Raw genomic sequence first — 15,722 nt, 5'->3', positions numbered from 1 at the left:
ACTGGTTTCTGGATCCCATTGCGCGCAACAATGTGGTTTATTGCAATATCAGAGACGGGGCCCAGCTTAAAAGAAAGCACTCGCGTGAAACGCATCCAGGGGAGATAAACTTCGCTTTTAATGTTACTTCCGGGACTCTCTTATCAAAAACACTACACACTCGTGTTGTTAAGGCATTTATCGCTGTCACTGCGATATCTGATCGCCTTTCTGGACAGTCACCTATTTTTCATCAAATCACCTGACTGCAACTACCACCTGAAGCTTGTCTTTTGCAGAAAACTTCAAAATGGGTGTCTCTGGCCCGACTGCTGTTTTCTTTTCCTCGTTAACAGCAATCCCAATTTCGTACGTGCTGAACAAGGTGTCTTCCATGACCGACCCCAGACTCATACTTCTTTGTGGAGTTCTGGTTTTGATATTCGTGACGCTTATCCCATACCTCACTGTCAAGTATCGGCCACAGAAAACCGATTCCTTTTTCTATGGTAAGGTTGCATGACGTTTTTAAGGACATTGTATTTAAAAGGATTTTACACCGAGTAAAGGTTTATGTATAGTATGACCAGAAATTATTGAGAATTCTAGGAATATGTTTAGTTGGATTTCTAGTATAAACAACCTTGACCAGCTATCAAGTGCGTGGTTTCATTCAAGAGAGACAACTCCGTTAATCCTTTTTCATTAGTTTGTGAAGAGTTATCACCTTTTGTTTACTTGCTAGCAGACGACATTTTCAGTGATCCTCAGTATGGATGATTTAGAGAAGAGGAAGTTGATTTTAGAGTATTATAACAAGGACATCAGATCAGCTAAAGTGATTTCAAGTAGAATAGGCATCCCTTTGTCCACTGTTTATCGTGTTTTGAAAAATATTGCAAATGGATATGGCATTGAGCACCAGGGAGGTGCAGGTAGGCCCAGAAAATTGACTGTCGGTGACAGGAGGCGGCTTGGTATTCTTTGTTTCTAAAAAACAAACGTAGGAGTTTAGAAAACTTAAGGCTGGATATGATTGATAGAGGAACTGTGGCTGTCTGTAAGGAGACAATTAGAACTGAGCTGCATGCAATGGGTTGGCAGAAAAGTTGAGGAATTCCATCACCGATCATGAAACCTGAACAAAAGGAGCGAAATTTGAACTGGTGTTTACAGCATAGAAATTTTAACTGGGACAATGTGATTTTCACAGATGAAAGTTCTGTGTGGCTGTTTCCTAATACACTGAAATTCTGGACCAAACAAACTGAAAAACCTTTGTATCAGCGCCCAATGTACAGTCCGAAATTTAACGTGTGGGGCGGCATATCTGTGTTAGGGGAAACGCCCCTCTGTGTATTTGAAGGGCCTGGTTTCGGACCCAAACAAAGACATCATTAGATTGGCCAAGCTGTAGCCCTGACCTAAATCCAATAGAAAATGTTTGGGGACTTATGAAGGAAAGTGTCAATAAGAAAAATCTGACAAATATTGCTGAAATGAAAGAAGAAGTGGTCCGATATTGGGACAGCATGGCAGTGTTCACGAATGGTGTTTCAAAGTCACAGGACATTGGGTCCTGTAAGTTTCAGATGTCTGTCTGACCCATTGAAAATGTACAGGACCCATGGAATTAAATTAAACACATTTCAGATTTAATATTTCTTATAATTGACATTGAAATTATTAACAAACATAAGATTTATAAACAGCAAACAAGTGTCACATGTCACATCTAACAACTTCAGTCAAAGTCATTGTGAAATATACAGTCAGACACTGGGGCCGGCAGGTTGTAGACTTCTGTCTGACCGTTGGCGAATCTGCCGGATTTGTCAGAGGGTCAGACGCTATTCGTGAACACTGCATGGACCACGACTTTCTAACTTCTTTGAGCAGTAGTATGCCCCACCGCATTGAAGCCTGCATTGCTGCCCATGGTTACTTGACAAAATACTAACTGTTCACCTGTCTTTGAATCTGGAGTTATGTTCTGCTAATATTCACATTTAATATGTGAGTAATGAGTGAAAAAATATAAAAAATTACAATCTTAAATTCTCAATAATTTCTGGTTGTACTGTATGTGATGTGAGTGGTTTGCAAAAGACTTATAATTAATTGTTTAGTAAATTGCACTGACACCCTGTTACTTACTGTGTTTGGGGCAATTTTAATTTGATAAGTGTTCCACATCAATTTCAACTGATACACATGAAACAAACTACAGAAACAAATCTTAGACCGAGTCCATTCCGCTTTCCACATGTACTTGATCGGAACTGTCATATGAGATGAGAATATGACAGTGGCAAATATTTCATGATTCACAGTGTCACTCATAATCAGGCAAACGGAACAACAACATTAGAATCGGTTTGGTGTTGAGGAATATGGACTTTTCCTGCTGTTTAGGGTAACAGTAAATTTCTGAATGTTTACTTTGTTCTGGGTACATTGGATTGGATAGATTGTAACATTGTTTGTGCAAATATTGTATTCAAAGTGTTGAAAGCCTCACAATGAATATTTGCACTGTCAATTTGAAATGCTGATATGAAAATTCAGAGGAATGATCTTGTTATGGGAGACGTCCTCCAAAATTCCACGCTTAATTTCACGCCAAGCCTACCCTCAGTAAATCCACAGTTAAACAATGACCATTTGCACATCTGCAAAAAGTAGATAATTTGCTATGTTAATAATGATATAATTAATGTTAAATTAGGGATACTTGACTTGCCACAGTTAATAGCCATACTCTTGACATACTAGTACAACACAAGTCTCACCACAATTAATGAAGCTGTCACCATGATCACATATATTCTACCTGATGGTAATCATGGTTATACTCAATCAGCTTGCAGGCTTACTGGCTGTATTAATTAATCCTTGCCTCGTTAGCTCTTTTATGAATTTTTTTGTTGATTCATAATGACGACCTCAAGATACATAGTTTAAACTGACAGCCAAAGCATTAACTTTTCAGCCTTTGTGTTTGTCGTCATCCTGCCTACATCAGGAAGTAAGAAAAGCCTGTTCTGTATTACATGATGCTTGTACATTGTCAGTTAGCATAAAAAAACTATAACATGTTTATTTACATTTTTTGTATGTAATAGCATGTATCCGTATGTCACCAAGTTGGTTTGAATCCTGTTTATGTGACAGCACATATCTGTATGTCACCTGACACCAAGTTTGTTTAAATCTTTTGTATGTTTACAGCATGAATCTGTATGTCTGTTGCAGTCCTCAGCATCTTCACATTCAGTTCTGTGATCGATCTTGTCATTGCGCTTGAGAATGATGGCATCATCGCTGATTTTATGGCCTTCTACCTGAAGGATGGGGAGCCGTATCTGAAGACTGCCTATGGGACAATGATCTCCTACTGGGATGGCGTTGCTCACTACGCCATGTACCTCACCATATTGGCAGCGCAGTCCTGGGGGTGAGGCTCAGAGCATATAACATTATAGTTTCATCACTTGGCAGGTTTCAGGGTTGTTTATATCAGAGCACATATGGTTTAAATAAGATGCACATGTAAAATAATGGCCATTGTGACTTTATACTAAATGTCACTACACAAGCAAAATGAACTGTAAACATGGGTAACAAAGAAACATTTTTATGAACATTTTTGGTCAAAGACTTTAAATGACATAGGTGATTTTTATCAACCCATTTAACTTATTTATGACATTCTAGTCTTTTGTAGGAGCAATGAGTAACTCTTTGGTTTTGAAGCAATGAGTTTTCAAACAAAACTCTTTCCTGTTGTCAGGGTAACGTAGTGGTGAAGGCATTCGCTCGTCATGCTGAAGACCTGTGTTTCATTTTTCACATGGGTACAATGTGTGAAGCCCATTTCTGGTGTCCCCCGCTGTGATATTGCTGAAATATTGCAAAAAGTGGCATAAAACTAAACTCACTCAGTCACTTTTCTGTTGTCCCCCACCTTGGTTTTGAATATTGCCAAGAATTAGCGTAAAATGACTCTCAGTAATTGTTGTTTCTTGTGTTTTTAAGCTGTAACAGCAGGGTTCGATCTTTACACTCACCTGCAAGCCCGGGGCGAGTAAAAATTTAGTCGGGCGAATGGAAACAAACTTGCACTAGTCCGGCAGACTACTAGTTTTCTTCAATGATTATTCATCAAATACTGCAAATGAGATCATCCCTTTTCAACTCCAAGATAACATCTACGTTCATCGTGTCACTTTGTTCAAAACATGAAAGTGGTCCCTCGCTATACTGCTAGGTTGGAAAGAACGTGCAAAACTGACAATTTTAGATATCCATTTCCACACCTTCTGTTCATTACAACTGGCCCCGATAGAGCATAGGTAACTATCTGATAAATTATAGCCTCGCTAGTGATAGTTGAAGATTACTTTTAGGTTTAGTTCTAACCCTGAACAGTTACCTCCCTTCCATATCAGTTGATCAACGTCCTTCTCAGCATATGATTCCTTCATTATCATCACAGCCACCGGTGACCATTGCAAGAATTTTGAAATCTTTCCTCCTTGTATGCATGTCTTTGGGACTTGTGAATTAGGACTTTCTTTGAGTCTGGCTTATCATTTCCCAGATTTATTTTTGTTTCTATTACCCAGATTGTTTCAAGACTGCAGACTCACAGATAAGCACCCAACTAAACATTCTCACAGTTCCAATTAGTTAAATAACAGATAGAAATAGAAACTTCAATGGGCTAGCTTGGGGAGGGGTATTTTCAGCATTATGGCATTCATGGTTTGTAAACCTTGGGATCAGGTTGCTTTGAGTTCATCTCCTTGTAAGTTGTATCATTGTAGCTGCATAGCACAATGGGGAGTGAGTGAGTATGGTTTCATGCCACTTTTGGCAATATTCCAGCAATATCACGGCAGGGGACACCAGGAATGGGCTTCACACACTGTACCCATGTGGGGAATTGAACCCAGGTTTTCGTTGTGACGAGCGAGCACTTTAACCACTAGGCTCCCCCACCGTGCCCTAGCACAATGGGGATCAGTGACTGAGTATCATACTGTAGAGAACTGCATGTACAGACTATCACAGTGAATCGGTTGTCGGGGGTAGGATTCGTTTCTCAAAAAATACTATGATTAAATATACACAGAGAGATGTGATTGCACCAGGCACACTGTACAATGATAGTAGTCTCCCAAGCCTGTGTTCATGTACGCTGCAGCCAAGTTTCATCCATGCTACTTCACTGTTTCAGCCAGAGCTACAGGGAGGTGGGCCTATACTGGGCGGGGTCGATCGGACACAGCATGTTCGTCTTCATGCCTGGCATCCTGATGGGTAGGGGATCTCAGCAAGCCTCATGGTGTCCTGCTGTATTAATTAACTCAAACACATTCAAATACAGCATATTGCTGTTATAATGTGTGAGTGAGTTCAGTTTTATGGCGCATTCAGCAATATTCCAGCTATATGGCGGCATTCTGTAAATAAGTGAGTCTGGACCAGACAATCCAGTTATCAACAGCATGAGTATCGATCTGCTCAATTGGGAACCGATGACATGTGTCAACCAAGCCAGCGAGCCTGACCACCCGATCCCGTTAGTTGCCTCTTACAACAAGCATGGGTTACTGAAGGTTCATTCTAGCTCAGACCTTCATGGGTCGCTGTTATAATGAATTCAAAGGAACCACTAATATAACCATAGTTCCCCAGTTGTGAGAATAAGTAAACTGTTTTGTTGCATTGATCAGTGTGTTATTAGCATGTTCGTTGTACGCATATTTCACTGTAGTAGTTTTCAGTGAACTGTAATATCATTTTTCAAGTTACTCACCTCAACAGTATTTCAGTCATCTGTGCTTTAGATTTATATTCACAACCCTCCCTTGAGCTGTTCTACTGCAGTCCAGTTTTCAATAATGAATTATAAAAGTCGTATTGGAATTGTGGGACACATGGTGTCTGATAGCAAAATAGTTTTATTGCTTATCTGTATGTTCCTAGTGATAGTTCTTGCCTCGCTGTTACAGGGGAGCACGGCATCCGATGGCCGTGTCTGCTGAACTTACCATATCTCATCATCCCAGTGATAGCTGCAGCCAAGTTCCTTAGGGGAAGGCCACAGGAGGTGAGGGGCAAGAACATGGAGATATACTCGTTCTGTAGAGGTGACAATCTTGGTTAGAATGTGTCTTCAGGAACCCACACTTCACTGATCTTGTGTTTTCTGTGTTACTCATAATTTTGCAGCCAATAATTGCACATATACTATTTTGAAAATGTTTACTGACAATGGCTGAGAAAGAAGTTCTTTCTTTCTATAAATATTGCATTTACAACTATGACTGGAAATTATTTGATTCCAATAGGTCAATCAGAGGTGTCAAATCACAGTAGCTGCCTTAGACTGAAACAGCCAATTTAACAGCCACGTCACTACGGAAGCTAATTAGGCAATGCAACAGAATTTTGCGGTAGTTTAGCCAGCAGTAACAGGTGTGTGTTCTTGCAGGAGACCAGCAACAGACCACATCCGCCCAGCATCTGGCGCCGACCAGTTGACATCTTCCTCATCCTCTACCTCACAGGAGCATCAGTGCTGGCCATCATCAGGTTCATTGTAAGTACTGACGCGTGAAGATCATGGTCTTCTGTAACCATGCTTATAGTACATGCCGACAAAGGTGTGGTCAGGCTTTTGATCGTATCCCAATTGCATAGATCAGTGCTCATGCTGTTACTCACTAAACTGTTTGGTCCAGACTCGATTATTTACAGACTGACGCCATATAGTTGGAATATTGCTGAGTGCAGGAGACTGATGATGCTTAAAGGGAATTCTAAACACATAACACGTGTAGGTAATATGGGCATGTGTTCTTTATACACCAAAATATACTGTAATTTTTAACTTACCTTACCATAGGTCTTATGCATATTACCTCAAGCTCCGCTTAAAGAGATCAGACAGTCGTTGATTCGCCATTCTATAGAACGGCCACCTCGTGTATCGACGAGTGTACAGGCAACGGAAGTGACGTGATCTCCCCTCCCGCACAAGCGCGGTCCATCCAAAATCACTTTTACTTCAAGCGTCTTGCTTGTCAGACGTTTTTGTTTCGCTAAGTTTTCAGACACTTACTAATAGATTTCAGATATTAAAGTTATTGGTATGTATGTTTTTCTATCTTATGTCTCTTCTCTGTGGGTGAAGAACATAATTTACAAGTAACTTCACTTACCTGGCTGCCTCGTGTTTATGTTGTTTTTCGTTTTTTCACTTCGGTTTGGGGTGTGTCCCCACGTTCCGAGATTTTTCCACGTGGCATGTTTGGGTGTTTTGATACCTCTAGGGTTCTTCCACCTTCTGTTTCATGCTTGTTTATGTGTACCTTCTTATTTCTTGCCTAATTTGTGTGTGTTTTCACGCTTTTTTCGGCTCAGTGTGGGGGCAGCCATCTTGGTTGTTTACACGACTATCCCACTTACTTGGGCGTGCCCATTCTTGTTGTAGGGGTGCTTCCATTTTTTTGTCGGAAAGGGGTTATGTTTCTAGGTTTTTACGTTTCACATTTGTGTGTTACAGCTTTTTGTGTGCATGACCCGGCAGTTTTGTTGCATCTGCCCCTGGTGCCCAGACTGTGAACTGTTGCCTGTTCCATTGACGGACCCACACCCACTTTTGTACTCCGCTGTCCGAGATTTCAAGGCCTGTTCCATTGACGAAGCTCTGTCACTTTTGTACTCCGCTGTCCGTCGCAGATTTCAAGGCCTACCTCAGCTCTAAGAAGAAACGCTTGTCACAACGGAAGAGGAAAATGTCTTCCCCTGTTTCTTCTGTGGACTCCCCGTCTTCTCCCCTCGTGACGCCCGGTCGGACGCTTCTTCTCCTGTGATAGATCAGCCGTCCACCCATGCGCCTCGCTTTGCTTTACGCCTGAAGCCAAAGCGCCCGCCTGACGCCTTTGTTGACCTATCCCACCCGGACGCTTTGTCGCATCCGAGGTTCAGAAGTTGCTTCGACGCCTTTGCCGGGCAGCTGCGGAGCCCAAGCTAGCACCGTTCCAGCGCCGTTGCCTAGCTTTGTCCCTGCGCCGACGCCTGTGGCACTTGATTCTCCCGTTGCTGGCTTGTTGCTTCAACCAACGTCGATGCCTACGCCGACGCCCATGCGGACGCCGGCGCCTATGCCTATGCCGACACCTATGCCGACGCCGCCGGCGCATGCTGACGCTGACGCCTGCCACGCCAGCGCAAGCGCCAACTCGACGCTTTGGCAGACTACCGTATCCCCAGGAAGGCTACAGTGTCTAGAGAGGAGGACCTACAACGCCAGTTAATGGAAGAGCGTTCCGGCGCCAGGACGCCGAAGCGTTCCCATCGTTCTCGACGATCTCGCTCTAGGTCTCCTCGGCAGCATCATCGGGTCTAGGAGTCCTCGCCTTAGTTCGGATACTTCCGCCGCCGTCGCCGGTCTGACTCAAGGTCTCGCTCTCCGCGTGACGTTCCAAGGATAGGAGAGGCTCACGATCACCGATGCATGGGAGGCGATACCGTCGTCCCGCTTTAAGGTCACCTCCTGTTCGCGCTGCCGCCGCGGCGTCCACGTTCCCGACAGTTACTTTGAGTGCTGCTTCTCAGTTGTCATCGGTGCGCCCACCGAAGCCTGCTGCTTCGGGTCAACGATTTACTGCTCCTACCGTGTCCTGGGAGGACACTGAGGAGCGCTATTTTTCTCCCGATTATAATGAGGAAATGTTGCAAGAGGATGATGATGATGGGGACACCTACCTCCCTCTCTCTGCTGTGTTCGACTGGATTGCCGACAGACTGCCGGATTGTCCTTCTCCCTCTTCAGGTTCGGCCGACCCGAAGGCTATTCGGTCTTCTCCGGAGTTACTCCTCCCGCCTCACCCGATGGTGGCCGATGCTGTGGCTTCTTTGGACGCTGATTTTGCTACTTTGTCTCTCAATACCACTATTAAGGCTCCTAAGTCACGCAAAGGGGACTACAAGATACATAGTTTGGATTTCGCTGATGGAGGCGCGGCTCATGATGAATCCCTCAAGCGCTTATCGGGTTCCCCACAGTCATCTTACCGAGTGCAGGACTCCAAGATGTTGGCCATTGATGCAGAACTCAAGCGGATGTTGAAGCCTGTATCAGCGTTGGCCTCTGCAACTTCGGCTGCAGCTTGGGATTTGACGGAAGACAACACGTCAAGGTTAGAACATCTTACCACCCTGTTTCAATGGCAGGGTAAGGTGTTGCATGATTTGCTGGCGCACCTCCGGGCGGCTTTGGCCATGACAACTGTTGTTCGGCGGATGGGTTTCCTGGAGCCCTGTTCTTGGCAGGAAGAGTTTAAAAGGAAACTGTTAAGAGCCCCTTTATGCCTCTCGCTTCCTCTTTAATGACGGCATTCCGAGGTGTATAAGGAACACGCAGAGCTTACCAATACGGAGGTTTCTTTGTCACGCTCGAGCATTGAGTTCGGCCTTTCGTGGCAGATCATCTACAAGGGTAGAGGGAAGCGCCGTTACGTCCCGAAAGAGACTCCGTCTCGCGACGCCTCTGGCAGAGGACGTGGCGTGGCAGATCCGAACCTGTTTTTCAGCGCCCGCCAGCAGGATCGCCCCCCGACCCCTTCGACGCCCGGCAGGGGTAGGGGAGGCGCCGCCCACTTCGGGTCGCTGAAGTTGCGACCCAACACGACTGGGACCTCCCCGCCCCCAGTCGTGCCGGTTCGTCCTACCCCAGTAGGCGGAGACTGGGGATCTTCTGGCCCAATTGGACAATCCTGGAAGACCCGCTTGTCACCAACATTCTCAGGACCGGTTACAAGCTGCCAATCGCCATGTAGCCGCTTCTGACTTCAACGCCCCAGTCACGTGTGTATGCTCCAGACCAACAGTTACTGCTAGCAGACAGCATCCACACTCTGTTACGCAAACAACCTATAGGGACAGTGCTAGACCCCGACAGTCCCCGGGTTCTACTCACCAATCTTCCTGGTTCCCAAGAAGGACTCAGGAAACTACGATGATTCACAACATGGCAGTTTTCAACCACCTTTATCTTTCGGAACCGCCTCACTTCCGCATGGTGTCCCTGGAACAGCTACGAGCCAAGCTTATGCTTCAGGGTCTGGTTGGCCAGCCTCGACCTTCAGGATGCCTACCTGCATGTGCCCATTTACCACCGTCACAGAAAGTACCTGAGGTTCTTTTTCAACAGGTCCCACTACCAGTGGAAAGTGCTTCCATTTGGAATTTCCACGGCCCCAGAGCTTTTACTGGATTACCTCGCCCGATCACCCGTTCCTCCATCTCAGGGGCATCGACTTCACCCTTATATAGACGACTGTCTCATGAACCACCTCGACCCTCAGTTGCTTCGCAAAACAGATGCACTTTGCCATTCATCTCTTGCAGCAACTGGGATGGATTATCAACATAGACAAATCCCACCTGGAGCCGCCCCAGGAACTGACATTTATAGGAGGCTTCTTCCTGACACATTGCGACCTTTGTCAGGATTCCGCTAGATCGCTGGAGAAAGATTGTCAGTTTCGCCAACCGAGGTCTATCCCAGCCGCCGTGCTCAGGGAGTGGCAGTCCCTCTTAGGTCTCCCTCACCTCAGCCCAGGACTTGACGCCAGAGGTCGCTTTTGATGCTTCGGCCGCTACAGCTTCCTGTTGCCTTACATCCAGGCGGACGACCTTCAGTTGAGGTTCCTTTGCCCCTGCATCTCCACGCTTTACCTCCGCTGGTGGACTGTCGAAGTCGAACATCTGCGCAGGAGTCTCCTTGACAGAGTTTGTTCACGATCACGAACTGTTTGTAGATGCGTCTCTTCAAGGTTGGGGTGCACACCTCAACGACCAGTGACCACCTCGGGCTGTGGTCCGCACCGAGCTAGGATGGCACATCAACAACTTGGAGCTGCAAGCAGTCATTTTAGCGGTTCGACACTGGGTGCCTCTGTTGCGAAACACCAGGCTCCTGATAGCGCCGGACAATTCTACGGTGGTGTGGTTGATTCACAATCAGGGAACGACCAGGTCCAAACAGTTGTTGGAGCAGACGCTCCAGCTGGCCAGTCTCCTGGACGACAATGGCATCAGCCAGAGCCCGACACATCCCAGGGTGCAAGAACGCTTTGGCAGACGCTCTCTCAAGGCCGGGCAAACCGCGTTTCCAACAGAGTGGATGCTACATCCAGAAGCGCTCAAACTTCTTTGTCACAGTCACGGCCGCCTCTGATCGACCTGTTTGCGACTTTCGCTTCAACACACAGCTTCCGCTGTACGCGCGTCTCCGATTCCAGATCCAGCGGCATGGGCGTCGACGCCATGTCCTTGTCGTGGGAGGGTCTGGACGCGTAATGCCTTTCCACCACCAGTACTGTTGCCAGCGTAATAGCAAAGGTCAAGCGGATAGAGACGATTCGCCTCTGCTTTTTGTCGCGCTTTGGTGGCCAGCCAGAACCTGGTTCCCAGATCTGCGCCGCCTCGCCCGAAAGAAGTCCGCAACAGTTACCAGACTGGCCTCACCTGCTCAGGCATCCACACAGTCGACAGTGGCATCCCCGATCCGACTCGGTTTCATCTGTGCGGGTTGGATCATCTGCAAAAGCGCTGAAGGCCAAGGGCTTCTCCACGGGTGTCGCCAAGGTTATTGCTCGTGCTCATCGAGTCTCCACAAGATCACTCTATGATGATAAGTGGGTTTCTTTTGAGAAGTTTTGTGCACAGAAGTCCAAGGACCCGCTGAAAGCTTCTCCTCAGTTTATAGCAGAGTTCCTTCTTTCTTCGAAGTCCCGGGCGCCTCAAGGGCAACACTATAGGAACTTATTTATCGGCTCTTAACTCCGTTCTGGCGGTCAAGTGCGACAAAAAGGTTTCCAAGGTGCCAGAACTCATCGCCGTCCTCAAAGCGTTTAAGCTGGAGGACCAGAAGGCAAAGCTCCGTCCTCCTGCTTGGGACCTTAACGTCGTTCTTCGTCATCTGAGAGGTCCCCCTTATGAGCCCTTGGACACTGCTTCTTTTGAGAACCTCTCCAGGAAGACAGCCTTTCTCTTGGCCCTGGCCACAGCAGCTAGGGTTAGTGAGATCCACGCATTGGATGTCACCAGGGTGCGTTTTGAGCAGTCACGGCATGGTCTTGTTCATCTCGGACTGCTTTGGGATTTCGTGGCCAAGACAACCGGGACAACCGGATAGGGTCTTCTCCATCCCTCCTTTGTCTTCCATTCTAGGACCTCACGACGCTGAGGAACAGCTGCTTTGTCCCGTGAGGGCACTTAAGATTTATATTGCCAAGTCATCTTCCAGGAGGCAGTCTCGTAAGAGACTGTTCATCCCGTTGTCTTCTGTGGCCAAAGGTGAAGTTAATAAGAATACGCTTGCGCTCTGGCTCCGTGCTACCATCCTGACCGCCACGATGCGCGCAAGATCTGCCTCTCATCCTACAGCCAATAATCCGCATGAGATTAGGGCTCTGGCATCCACCATGGCCCTCCACAGAAACTGCACCGCTCCAGCCATCATGGAGGGTTGTTTTTGGAAGTCCTCTACTGTCTTCGCTTAGTCATTACTCATGGATTTGGCCGCCGAGGGACGTGGAAGGTCTTCAATCGCTTGGTCCACTGGTGGTTGCTCAGCAACTCACCCGCCCTACCCCATTAGGTAACTACTTCTTCTTACCTTCTGGTCTCCAGGTTAACTTACACTTTGGGTGTATTTGTTTTCCTTAGGGTTGCCTTTAGTTACTATCTGTCTCCTGTTCCAGGCGCCTCCTGCGACAGTCTGGCTTATTCAGTAGTTTCTTCTGGTTTTCCCTTGGCATGTGGGTTTTCGTGGGACCCGGTCCTCTGAGCCCGACACACCGGCCCTACTGTCGAATCCATATGCATAAGTCCTATGGTAAGGTAAGTTAAAAATTTATTAAAATCTAAATATTTTAGATATTTAAATACTTACCTTACCATAGGGCGCTAACTCCCTCCCAACGCTGGATGCTCCTCCCCTCTCTGGGCTCTTCGGACCTGGTCAGTAAAAGTGATTTTGGATGGACCGCGCTTGCGCGGGAGGGGAGATCACGTCACTTCCGTTGCCTGTACACTCGTCGATACACGAGGTGGCCGTTCTATAGAATGGCGAATCAACGACTGTCTGATCTCTTTAAGCGGAGCTTGAGGTAATATGCATAAGACCTATGGTAAGGTAAGTATTTAAATATCTAAAATATTTAGATTTTAATAAGATTTTCTGTTTTATTGCAGGCCGCCACAGGTGGTAATGTGACAATAGGCAAGTACTACTTGGAGAAGTTCGAGCCATACATGTCTGATCCATCACTCTACCCCAGAGTACAGGTATGTTGATGATGATGCTTGTATCATGATGATGTTCTGTTGTAGGTCATTATGGGGGCCACAGGGAAAGGAACCATTTTACTTCTAGGTCAATTACTACACTTTCAGTGCACATACAGAGACTAGTGGTTCTGCTGTTCACAGAGAAAAGCAATTCTATTTCAGTTCATGTCTGATATATTTTACAAAAGTAACTTCCATAGTTGTCTAAATTTGAGTTTCAAGACAAGTCACTCATTGAACATTTGGAGATATTTATCCCCAAACAAGATGTCCATAGATGCATTCTCTTTGATATGTCTCTTCGTTATGAGACATTGAATTCCATGGAGAAGTAAAATACCTGATGCACCTCATTGTCAACATTTCAAAGGGTCAGTATATAGCTGATGTAGTGCCAATGCGATAAATTGTAACCCGGCAACATAATGTCTTTATGCTGATGGTTTGTCATTAGTCATTTTTATTTCTTTAATTGGTAAGACTACAGAATACAGGATACCTTCCACCATCTTTGAAAGCATGCGTGTTTACTTAGGGTTAGGGTAAGGTTTAGGATTAGGGTAAGGTTTAGGGTTAGGGTAAGGTTTAGAGTTACGGTTGGCGTTAGTGTGACGTGACACTAAACAATATGGCTGGTAGGTATCCGGTATTTTGTAGGTGTACCCTTTAATTTACCCTTTCCTATGTCAAAATATTCTTTAGTGTAGTAATATAGGGGGCACAACTCTCCCTGCTGCTGTAACTGAAAATATGACTCTTGTGATGCAGTGATGCATGAGTGATTTTACTTTCTTATTCTTGATGGAATCCAGCTTTTAATGTTCACCCTACTGACATTAGTGTGTGCATGTATATATATGTATTCTTCCCTGACTTGATTGCGGCTGTTATGTGTACTTTCTGTGTCTAGATGATTGTGTACCTGTTCTACTTCCTGCCCTACTATGGCGCCTCCATCTACGGCCTCATCTACCCAGGAGAAACATGGATGTCTGACTGGTCCCTGTTACACGCTGGGGCAGCAGCACAGGTACATGAGATATCTACCCTTGATATTGGAATTTAGCAAGTTTTTTTTACTACCGTGACCTTAGTGCTAAGATCATTACTCTCATACTGCCACATAGACTTACAGCATATCTGAGCACAGTTTTACGACAACTATAGTCCTAAGATGACTTTGTGGACAGGAACAGGAACCTAGAATATTCTTTGTTGTCTTCAGGGCAGTGGGGTAGCTAAGTGGTTACGTGTTCGCTTCATCACGCTGAAGACCCGGGTTTGATTCTGCACATGGTTACAATGTCTGAAGCCCAATTTTGGTGTCGCCGGCTGTGATATTGCTGGAATATTGCTAAAAGTGGCGTAAAACCCAACTCACTCACTCTTTGCTCCCTTCAGGCTCAGTTCTCCTACATCGGGGCATCACTGCACTACCGGACTCCGTACATCCATCGCGTCCCACAGAACTCCTCCGCCCGACTGGTGTTCTGGCTCATCAACCTGGCCTTGTTCTTCGTACCCCAGCTGTTGGCCTACAGGTGTCTGTCAAACAAGGATTTCTTCAAAAAGCAAATCAAGAACAAAACCTCAAAGACCAACAAGAAGAAAGCCACATGATAAAAGTTGGTTTGTGGGTAGAAGATATATGCTGTACACCAAGTGACCTATTAACCTGTTGATTTATAAACTGCCACGGTTTATGAATACTGATAAACAGTATTTATTGCAGATTTTTTCACAATCTATGCTAGATAAATGTTGATTGGCTCATCTTAACCAGCAGTGTATCTGTAGATGAGGTAGCAGATGTGACCAAATTATATATGTTTGTACCGGTGATTAGTAATGAAGTGGCCTTGTCTCTCCTTGAAATACCACAAACTAGAACTAAGTCATATGGGGACAGGTCTTTCTCTAGAGCAGGACCCTTCCTCTGGAACAATTTACCATCCATCCTTTGTTCAGAAACAGAACTGTCAAATTTTAAAAGTGGACTCAAGACGCACCTATTCACCTCTGCACATGGATAAAGTGGACTCAGATAGTGCTTTTGAGCAATTAGATTGATAAAAAGCGCTTTACAAATATTTGTATGTATGTATGTATGTATGTGTGTCTACCTCAAGTTTTTACATCTTGGTGTGGATAATGTATGTCCAACAAGCCAACATGGTCAATACTGTATAGGTTTTAATTCAAGTTTCATCTTTAGAGTGAGTGAGGGAGTTTAGTTTTACGCCGCACTTAGCAATATTCCAGCTATATGGCGGCATCATCTTCAGAACAAGACTTAGTCACTTCTAATGATTATGATTTAATGTTTTCACTTCTAATGATTATTCCTAACTCATATGATTGAAAACTGA

The 15,722-nt window shown here is 45.4% G+C and overlaps 1 protein-coding gene across 1 annotated transcript; it reads left to right on the top strand.

Moving 5' to 3' along the window:
- The first annotated feature begins 107 nt into the window (after window positions 1-107).
- On the top strand, window positions 108-15,343 carry LOC124257595 (transmembrane 6 superfamily member 1-like). Its single transcript, XM_046691695.1, has 8 exons — window positions 108-488; window positions 3,235-3,436; window positions 5,222-5,304; window positions 6,000-6,097; window positions 6,482-6,589; window positions 13,258-13,350; window positions 14,264-14,383; window positions 14,755-15,343. The coding sequence occupies exons 1-8, from the start codon at window positions 290-292 to the stop codon at window positions 14,971-14,973; spliced, it is 1,122 nt and encodes a 373-aa protein (XP_046547651.1). The 5' UTR covers window positions 108-289; the 3' UTR covers window positions 14,974-15,343.
- Window positions 15,344-15,722: the final 379 nt, after the last annotated feature.

This window comes from Haliotis rubra, unplaced genomic scaffold (genome assembly GCF_003918875.1).
Source record: "Haliotis rubra isolate DU_JTF1 unplaced genomic scaffold, ASM391887v1 Scf668, whole genome shotgun sequence".
Classification (NCBI taxonomy): domain Eukaryota; kingdom Metazoa; phylum Mollusca; class Gastropoda; order Lepetellida; family Haliotidae; genus Haliotis; species Haliotis rubra.
Note: the sequence above shows the minus strand (reverse complement) of the source record. Positions and strands in the feature narration are given on the sequence as shown.

Bases quoted from the DNA above. Each gene is read 5' to 3' on its own strand.
- LOC124257595 (XM_046691695.1), top strand. From the start codon at position 290: ATGGGTGTCTCTGGCCCGACTGCTGTTTTCTTTTCCTCGTTAACAGCA. The intron at 3,437-5,221 runs GTGAGGCTCAGA...TCACTGTTTCAG, and splicing joins TTGGCAGCGCAGTCCTGGGG to CCAGAGCTACAGGGAGGTGG. The intron at 14,384-14,754 runs GTACATGAGATA...TGCTCCCTTCAG, and splicing joins ACGCTGGGGCAGCAGCACAG to GCTCAGTTCTCCTACATCGG.